General features: G+C 42.2%; 1 protein-coding gene across 1 annotated transcript in view; it reads right to left on the bottom strand.

Moving 5' to 3' along the window:
• Positions 1–4,472: 4,472 nt before the first annotated feature.
• Positions 4,473–9,619, bottom strand: part of dsc2l (desmocollin 2 like) — a 20,687-nt gene continuing 15,540 nt past the window's right edge. Inside the window, exons 13-16 of the mRNA XM_056604543.1 lie at positions 8,380–8,601; positions 7,582–7,691; positions 6,820–7,146; positions 4,473–6,463 (exon numbers count right to left, since the gene is read on the bottom strand). Coding sequence (XP_056460518.1) covers positions 6,254–6,463; positions 6,820–7,146; positions 7,582–7,691; positions 8,380–8,601 — 869 coding nt within the window. The 3' untranslated portion in view covers positions 4,473–6,253. The remainder of the gene's footprint in view (positions 6,464–6,819; positions 7,147–7,581; positions 7,692–8,379; positions 8,602–9,619) is intronic.

Genomic DNA, 9,619 nt, shown 5'->3' with positions numbered 1-9,619 from the left:
GGACAAAGTTCACTCAAGGGTACTTTCAATTTCAAAAGCAACACGGCCAAGTCGGAGTCTGATTTGAAGTCTTCATTTTCTTTCAGTTCACGCTATTCCTGAAAAGCTTGCCCAACGTTTACTCGTGTCTGGCCTCTCTGTCGGTCAGTCTCCCCATTCTCTTCTTCTGTTCCTCCGACATTGGGTTTCTCTGTCTCTTTTTAGTCGGCTGATCTATGATGAATGTAACAATCCCTTAGTTACTTGTGTTTATATCGAGCCGGTTCCGTGTTTGGGGGTCTGTGCCGCAAAGCAATTCGTTACTTCGCGAGACCCGAGACTCCCGCGAGAGTGGGCAGCGGGTCGCCGGCAGAAACATATTCATTTTCTCCGCCAAGATGCGCAAGGGGGAGTTGAAACAATCGAACAAAAATGTATAATGGAACCATCGCAATGACTCCTAGCCTGTTATATTAAGGTAAATCAAGCCAAATTGCCTCGCAACTGGCTGTTCATATCTAGCCGGTGCCATGTTTGGGTGTGTGTCTGTGCCGTAAAGCATTTCCGAAACTACAATCTGACTACATTTTCGAGGATACTTCCGCCGCGTCACATCCGGAAGCGCTCGGTCCGAACACATCAAGTTGCATATGCGCTTTTTCACTGTAGAGGCCACATGGGAATATGACACACCCACCAATCGACCCAGAAATGGATGCAGAACCATCAGCATAAAGGTGCGGCCACACCAGACGCGTATCTCGCGTACTTTTTACGCGAGATACGCGCGTAAAATGTTGCTTGACCATTTTGTGTCAAAAATGGTCACATACGCGCAATACGCGCCATACGCGCATACGTCACTCGCCTAGATGAGTCCAGTCCATGTCCATGCAAGTGAACGGAGCGTTCCCTCTTCGTCATAACTATCAAACCAAACATCCTTCACATTCACCGAGCGAACATTACGAAAGTAAAATGCACATTTCTCGCTAAAAATGTTTCCATAAACGCATTTAATGGCGTAACTATGTTACTATTTCCACCCAGAATAAAGAAAGTTGTCGGCCGTGGCTGTGTGTGTGTGTGTGTGTGTGTGTGTGTGTGTGTGTGTGTGTGTGTGTGTGTGTGTGTGGTGTGTGTGTGTTGCCCCAGGATAAACTGCGCTGGAGTCCGAGGTAGGAAACCCAAACGCCGCCGTGTTTGGGTGATAGAGTTTAGATCGGGTTAGATTAAATAATCTCGGATATAAATAACAATAATCTGGTTAAATAACTTCACATGGTGTGTCTGGTGTGTTTCCAGCATTCGTAGTGTTGATCAGCAGATATATAGTCCGCCAAGACGTTGAGGTTGCTTAGTAACCAGAGACTCTGTCCATGCAAGTGAACGGAGCGTTCCCTCTTCGTCATAACTATCAAACCAAACATCCTTCACATTCACCGAGCGAACATTATGAAAGTAAAATGCACATTTCTCGCTAGAAATGTTTCCATAAAAGCATTTAATGGCGTAACTATGTTACTATTTCCACACAGAATAAAGAAAGATGTCGGCCGTATGCTTCTGTCCAAGCTCACTACTCTCTGCCAGTGACGTCGGGTCAAGCTCAACGCTGATTGGGCAACGCGGCTATCGTCAGACGCGTATCTCGCGTACTTCGCGTAAAAAGTTCAATTTTTTGAACTCTTGAAATGTACGCGATATACGCGCGTATAGCGCGTATTGCGCGTAAATATACGCGCCACATACGCGCTATACGCGCGTACAATGTTGCTTATACGCTTAATACGCGTGAAACGCGTAATACGCGTATTAAACCAATGGTTCCCTATGGAAAAAATGGCGATTTGAGACGCGAAGTACGCGAGATACGCGTCTGGTGTGGCCGCACCTTAACTCTCAACCTGCATACTTAATGTAATTTTGGCTAAAAAAGTTGCATAGTGGGCCTTTAATGCACGCACTGCAGCCAATCAGAATCAGAGTATTCCCCCAGACCGTGGTCTAAACAATATTATTCACGAGTTATAAACAACCCCTACACATCAATATTAATGATAACCCTGTGGAAATTGCCATAAGTGAGAGATACAATTTCGCACGTTGAGCACACAGTTGTGTGACTCGTTTATTTGGTAAGAGAGAACCAGGAAATCAAAACGTGCTGAAGGTAAACAAATCCCGCATGGGCTCTGACGTCATGAGACGCTCGTAATCCTTAAAAGGGACAGCGATCCCTGAAACACCAAGATAGTAAACGACATGCCCAACACAATTGAAAGAACAACACATAACAAAATACTGTAGGTGAATTATGTTACACTCACTACAACCCATTAAATACGGTATGATTTCTAGATGTCATGGCAACGTCCGCTCGCGATACTGGACTTGCGATCGAGGCATCGACGCGGACGTTCATTCACATAGCCAAAAACAAGAGAGTAGATGGCTAGATAAAATAAACATCAAGACATACAATTCTAAAAAGAACAGATGAAGCAGCTACCCTTTTTTCCTTCCTCTGTTTGCCTACAGAGCAGCGCACCTGCATTTAATATATCCGTGTATTGTCACAATTTCTCAGCATCAAAGGTGAAAGTAGAAACGGGTGGCCAAAAGCTGTCGTATTGTTAGTTATCACAGACAATTTTAAGTAGAAACGGGTGGCCAAAAGCTGTAATTTGTTAGTTATCACAGACAATTTTCAACAATGAATGATCTGTACGGATAAGGGACATTAGGGAGAACGCTCCCGGACAGAACCTTAGTTTGGAAGTCATGCTTAGTTACACGACTAATAGCCTACTTCCAATTGAAATACAAAATTTAGAAAATAGGCCTACGTGTCCCTGATCACGTTTCAATAGATTAAATAACGTGACAGTGTCACGTATTTTCGTGAGACCATACCCGTACTTCCATGAGTATACTTAAAGGAAGTATACTATCCGCACTGTCTACTACGTTAATTTTTCAGATGTGAGTGCTGTTCCAAATCGAGTACTCCGTGGTGCACTAACCGGAAATTACGATCACGTTTGCCGCCGTGGCTCCTCCCCCGCAATAAACATCCCGCTTTGAACGGTGAACTCTTTACGCCTAGCAGCTATAAAAAGCTATAAAAACTACAAAATGACTCTATTAATGTGGGAAATGCGCCGACTTTGGCTCAGCCTGACTCCGCCTCTTTCGCTACGTAGCTAAGATGGCTGCCGTTGAGTACGGGGAGTGTCCTTCGATCCACACTTCACGATTAGCCCGTTTTGAGTGAGGCATCCGGGTCCTTGAAGTATACCGTACTTCTTTTCGCCGGATCTGAATTGGAACGTACTGCGTACTCAAATTTTGGCTAGTAAGTACGGACAGTACGGGTATTGGAACACGGCACTGTACTTACGTGACACAAACCAGCGCCCCAAACGTTCTCTCCCGCTTGAGATTACGTCTTTTTTTATTGGTTCATGGTTCTGATTCGCCGATTTCCCATGCTGATATCCCTGGAGATTCTCGGGCATCTTCGACAATTTGGCTATAGATTGTCTCATTACACGCTAAATAATATAATTATAGCCTAATTATATATATAGCCTATACATATATATAGGCAATATATATAATTAGGCAATATATATATATATATACATATAGCATTTGTGGTTTTGGCATAAACATAACTAGGGTGCAATGTAGGCCTACTATCTGCGCACACCCTTTCTGAAGCCTCTCTCTCGCTCTCTCTCTCTCTCTCTCTCTCTCTCTCTCTCTCTCTCTCTCTCTCTCTGTCCCTCCCTCTCTCTCTTTCTCTCTCTCTGTTAGCGTTTTGTGGAGCACGTTCATTGTCTGACAACACTCCCATTCAGAAAGCATTGGTTTACATTTCGTTCTGTGTAGCACGCAAAAAGTCGGACTATCGTACTCTGGAACACGCTTCAATAGATTAACGTTCGTGCGCATGAGCACGCAATCGCGTGATACCGGGTTGCGGAGTACAATCCCTTTCTACTCCATGTCGCGGTTCATGGACTTCAGAGTCAAGGCCAAAGTTCCTTTCCCCCAATTCCTCTCAACCATGGCCGAGACATCCCCACTACGAGTCTTTACTCGTGCCAGAGACGTCAGACGCGTCTTTATGATTCATAATATCATCCGAGGCGCACATAGCTTTTGGCCGTGATATTAGATATAATATTATATAAATACTAGTGGTGGGCATAGATTATTTTTTGGCAAACAGCAAGAAATCTGTTTGTTTAACTTGACAGCGGTCAATTATACTTGGCAATGGTGAATTATCAAATATAATTCACAGCCGGAAGTTGTGAAGTGCCCATGCAAGTGAACTGATTATAAACAAAAATAATTGACAGCTGAACGTTGGGAAGGGGCCATGCAAGGGAAAGGAGCAGTCTACAGCATTGAGAAGAGCCGTGTAATAATCCATAATAATGTAAGGTTTAGAAGTTAAATATTAAAGTTGTAGAATAAATTAATATAATTGATATTGGAGTTAATTTGTAGAAATGTATTTAAAATGTTAAGTCAGTTAATCATTTACATATTTATGTTGCACAATTATTACTTTCATATTTACATGTTCACATTAACACAGTCAGGATATTCTGTTGAATCTGCCTCTCTGATTCCCTCACGTTTACCTCAGTCTAAATTCTAGCTTCTGATTTGTTAGTTCAGTCACGTGATGGGTCCGAACAAGGAAGTGTTGTGGTTGTGAGTTGAAAAGTAAAGTAAAGTACCGCTTGAGAAAGTCATCCGACCGTCTCCCTGCTGTTTATTCTCATAAAGAGTGATCCACCATCACATATCGAACCCTCACGTTACAATAATTCCACTCGAGTGGTGGGTACAAAATGATTCTTGACGAAAACTGGTGGGGGCGCGTCCAGCGTAAGTGACGCCTATGCCCAGCTCCCAACCCAACTTTGAAAATAGATTAACGGCGATATTTTTTTTATCGCCCGATAAAAGTTTTGCGTTAACGCAGCCGTTAACGCCGATATCGGCCCACCACTAATAAATACCCATATATAATATTATTATTATATTATATGATTTTGATACAGAATAGAGCTCCAGGAGTCCGCAAACGCAACATTCCCTTCTCCATGCTGTGGTTCAGTCTGACAGCTCATTGGTCAATGGGCAAAAGATCATTTGCATTAAAGCTACAGACACCAGAAACAGTGCATTCTGAAGGGACTGAAACAGAGGGGAATAGCGATAGGCGAGATTTTCTTCCCTAAAAGCTATTTCCAGCAAACAGCTTCAAAAACATGTTTTCTAGAACTCAAATACTATGTTTACTTGTTGGGAAAATACTATAATATGTCTCCTTTAAAATACCTCCACTTTATAAACAGTGTTCTTTCCCACCAGCAGGAGGCATGTGTGCTGTGGTCTCTGATTTGTATTGTGACAATAATATCTTGACGGGACAATTACTTAGACTGGACCTATAAATTAATTTAACTGAAGAACACATGTGATTTGGATCAACATCTGTTTGCAAATGTTCAAAAACTTTTAGCTTTATTAACCACTTTTTTGGCCATTAATACATTGAGTTTGTTTAGTAAAAAAAGTTACTTAAAAAATCATGACATCTACACATCTACTTAAGTTAATATTCCTGATTACAATTCCAATGTTTACAGCTTTACAGTAAAGAATCAAAACAGTCAAATTAACAAGCCAAAGAGAAATGGGAAATTGGTAGTTGGTTATAAATTAACTACTTTTTTACATGATGGTTTTCAGAGATGGCTTGTATTTTATGGTATCACACGATATACCGAAGTAGTTGTTCTTCAGAACTCGCTATCATCAAAAAACATACATACACCCAACACACAGTGACTTCACTTCCCATAAAAACGATTCCCCCCCCTTCAATTATCCACATTGAGTAAGTAAGTATCGCATCCATACACTTTTGATTAAAAGGCAAGATTGTTACCCAAACCAGTCAGGGAAGAAATACCCTGATTGGACAGAAATTAACCGTTCTGAAATCAAAATGGTCTCATACAGAAGCAGTCTCAGTCAAGTGGAACAGATATTCTCACATAGCACAAACTAATAACTGACAGACAACAATGGCATTTCTGACAAATTACACTCAAATGATAGCTCTTATACCTAACCTGCTGCGCCTTTAAGTCAATATACCTTAAGGTGCTTTAGTACAAACATCACGCTGATTAATTTCCATTTTCTGCAACGATAACAATTTTGAATGCTCGGAGGTCAGTCATTCCCTGGACTCTTTGCTGAGGCAGATATTGGCCAACGTCTTAAACTTTGGCCCAAGTGAGTCTAGGAAGTCCAGGCCGTCTTGGTCGCCTATTTCACTGCAGCAGCCTACCGAGCCAGCGGCCGATCCCTCGCCCTCATAGTGGTAAGCGTGAGGTGAGTCGAGCGTGTGACACACCTCCATCTCCCCACCAAAGTAGTCCAGCTTCTGCAGGGCAGAAGAGTGACAATGCTTACTTTGCATAAATGAATACAATTTACAAGCGTGTACGTGTATACACACACATACACGCAACGCAAACACACAAAAAGGGTCTTATTCCTGCTGTTTTAGTGCCCCACCCCCCCCCATCCCTCCCCGACACTGCCCTCAAGGCACTTACAGACTTATTGTATGTTGCACGTCCTAGCAATTAATGTATGCACTTATTGTATATTGTACATCCTTGCACTTATAAAATAGATAGTACTTAGCATTGTACCTGCTAAATGCCCTGAATGTTTAAGTAAAAAATGTAAATGGTTGTTTCTCGTTATACTTAAACAAAGTAGGTAGAGAAATACCTCGTCCAGGTACAGCTTGTTGGTGTCCCAGGTGTTGAACAGGGAGTGGTTGGCCTGCTTTTGGTACAGTGAGTCTGAGTAGTTGGCGCTGCCCCGGTACTGTCCCCCTGAGGTGTAGAAACTGTTCTGATGATGCACCGAGTTAGACATGAAGTCCTGGCGACTGGACTGGTACACCTGCTGCTGGCCCATGGTTTGTTGAGTCATCCCACTCATGTCACCTGCAGACACATTCCGGTTCTGGTCCAGTAGCCCCGTCTCCTTGGCGGATTGGTCGATCACATCCAACCCCCCCACAGGAGGAATCATGAGCAGATTAGCTGATTTCTATTGAGGAAAAGAGAAGCCATGTTTTTGCATAGAGATAGCAAGAGGTTTTGTGATAATGTTGTTATTTCGTAACATTCAGACCATTGGTTCAGACAAGACATGATAAAAAACCTTCCATCTACATCCAATGTTAATTTATACATGAAAAATGTATATGCTATGTTGGATAAAGATTCCTTTTACAGCTCAGTTGTCACATACAACAGCCCCAATCTGATTGGATAGCGAAAGCCTGAACAGCAATAAAGCTCTGCCCCAAAATGAAAGTTAAGCGTCTCCCAGATGCCTGCATTTATGAAAATGCGGGCGAAGAGGCGCCCACGAACAACACATTTTCGATGTTCATGTGTTGCTGCACCCGTCATCCATCCATCCCTAAGATGGTTAAGCTAGTTGTAAATGCTGTGCCTTTGGGGTAAGATGCATACTCACCACTTCCTCGCCTGGAGCTTCTGTGTTGGAGTGCAGAAGCATGCCTCCGCTGGAATCATCTATGTACATCTTCTCTCCCCTTGAGTTGCAGACAACCACAAAAAGGAGGCCTACATGGTAGAGAGGAACAGTGAGTGTGGATGCAGTTAATATATATATATGCAGTTAATATTTTTGTATATCTATACATATACTAGCTGTAAAAACTCCCCCAAAAGTGTGTTTGGGACCTTTTAGAATAAGTGTATGGTGTAGTGGATAATAAGTTAAATTTATTGAGTAGCCCCTTAGATACCTACTATAAATCCATGAATCAATGCTCTTACTATGTCATTTTAAGCCCCCCGATTAAAAAAACAAACGTGATACACAAGTATGATTGGTATGTAAATCATTTTGTTTTGAAGATGAGCATATACAAAATGTTCTGTCAGACCATTATGGGTTTATATGTAAAAAACTCTAAACCCTAAAGGCTTTATTTTACTAGCATCGGGATATGATTGGTTTTCTAGATAAACTGTTGCCCTGAAGCTACTTTGGAGCACGCCAAAACATGCCGCATGTCAGAAAGCTGTGCGTATCCATTTGTGCAGGAATGTCCTTGTATTGGTTAACATTATAGAAATTCCTAGTATTGGTTAACTAGTAAAGAAAGTCCACTCATTGGTTTAGACTATAGAAAGCCCGTATTGGTTTAGTAGTTTAGAAACTCCTAGTATTGGTTTCGTAGTGTAGTGATGGAGGAAGTTGTGTCCATATTGTCTGATGACATGCGTGTTATTCCGTCACACTCACAGAGCAGGAGCAGCATGGCCAGAGCAAGTAGCAGGGCCAAAGTGCCCCACGCTCCCATTCCGACCGAACTCGTGGCGGCAACACACTGTCCCCCCAAGCACCGACAAACTTTCACGTTCACCACCTGGACGTCGCCCTTGTCCTGGAGGTCTGCGATGCGCATTTCCACCTCGTAGTTCCCCCGCGGCATGTCCACGGCCTGCTCCAGCACCACAGAGATGTCTGGAGGGAGAAAAGGAGACAGTAGGTCTCTAGAAGTGGATATTTCCAGGCAACCTCAAGAGGGAGGAGAATCATACAAGATAATAGAAGTCTGGTGTAGGAATACCTCATTGATTCATCTGCCAAAGTAGGTGTAAAGCCCCCCTCCGCAAGATACAAAACAACACTGCCAATTTCAGCCTTGACATGGTGGCATCTCTGAGAGAACGTATAAATGGTAACACACTGAACTGAGGCTGTCCGGCTGGATACACCGCAGGCAGACACTCAACTCCTCTTATTAGTTTAGATTATTTAGATTGCTGGTCTAATGAGAGAAGTTAGGTGGTGGAGAGGGAGTTTAAAGGCCAGGATGATGAGAGCTAAACATAATGTGCATTTTTGAAAGACATATGGCGAAGAACCAAAACTACTACCTGAATAGGGTAAAAGAGTGAAAAATAAAGAAATGGAAACTAAATGTATGAAAAAAGTTCACGAGAAGAAAGAGGCAGAGGATGGGCGAATAAGTGTGTGTGTGTGTGTGTGTGTGTGTGTGTGTGTGTGTGTGTGTGTGTGTGTGTGTGTGTGTGTGTGTGTGTGTGTGTGTGTGTGTGTGTGTGTGTGTGTGTATAGATATATGCAAACATATATATGTGTGGGATGTGCAGAGACCCCAGTATTTGTATTTGTTTTTTGAGGCAGCAAAACGATTTGTATTTGTATTTTAATAATGGTCGAAATAGGTGTAACTAAGGTGACATAATCATGTTTTTGTTTATTCTTCTTATTTTGGGAAGAAACAAATATTACCGTTAATATAAGTGTTTTGTAGTAAGTGATAATGAAGTGTTTTCAATAAACTATTCATAAATATGCACTAATGGTAGGAAAGGCAAGGTTTTGTCCAATCATTGCAAGGTGCCGCCTATCCTACCTTTAAATGTAATATTGGTTTATGGTTTTCCTAAACCCAGCAAATAAACATGAAACCATGAACATAATCAAAAAAGAAAATAATTGTATAACGAACAGAATA

This window comes from Gadus chalcogrammus, chromosome 12 (assembly GCF_026213295.1).
Source record: "Gadus chalcogrammus isolate NIFS_2021 chromosome 12, NIFS_Gcha_1.0, whole genome shotgun sequence".
NCBI lineage: Eukaryota > Metazoa > Chordata > Actinopteri > Gadiformes > Gadidae > Gadus > Gadus chalcogrammus.
Note: the sequence above shows the minus strand (reverse complement) of the source record. Positions and strands in the feature narration are given on the sequence as shown.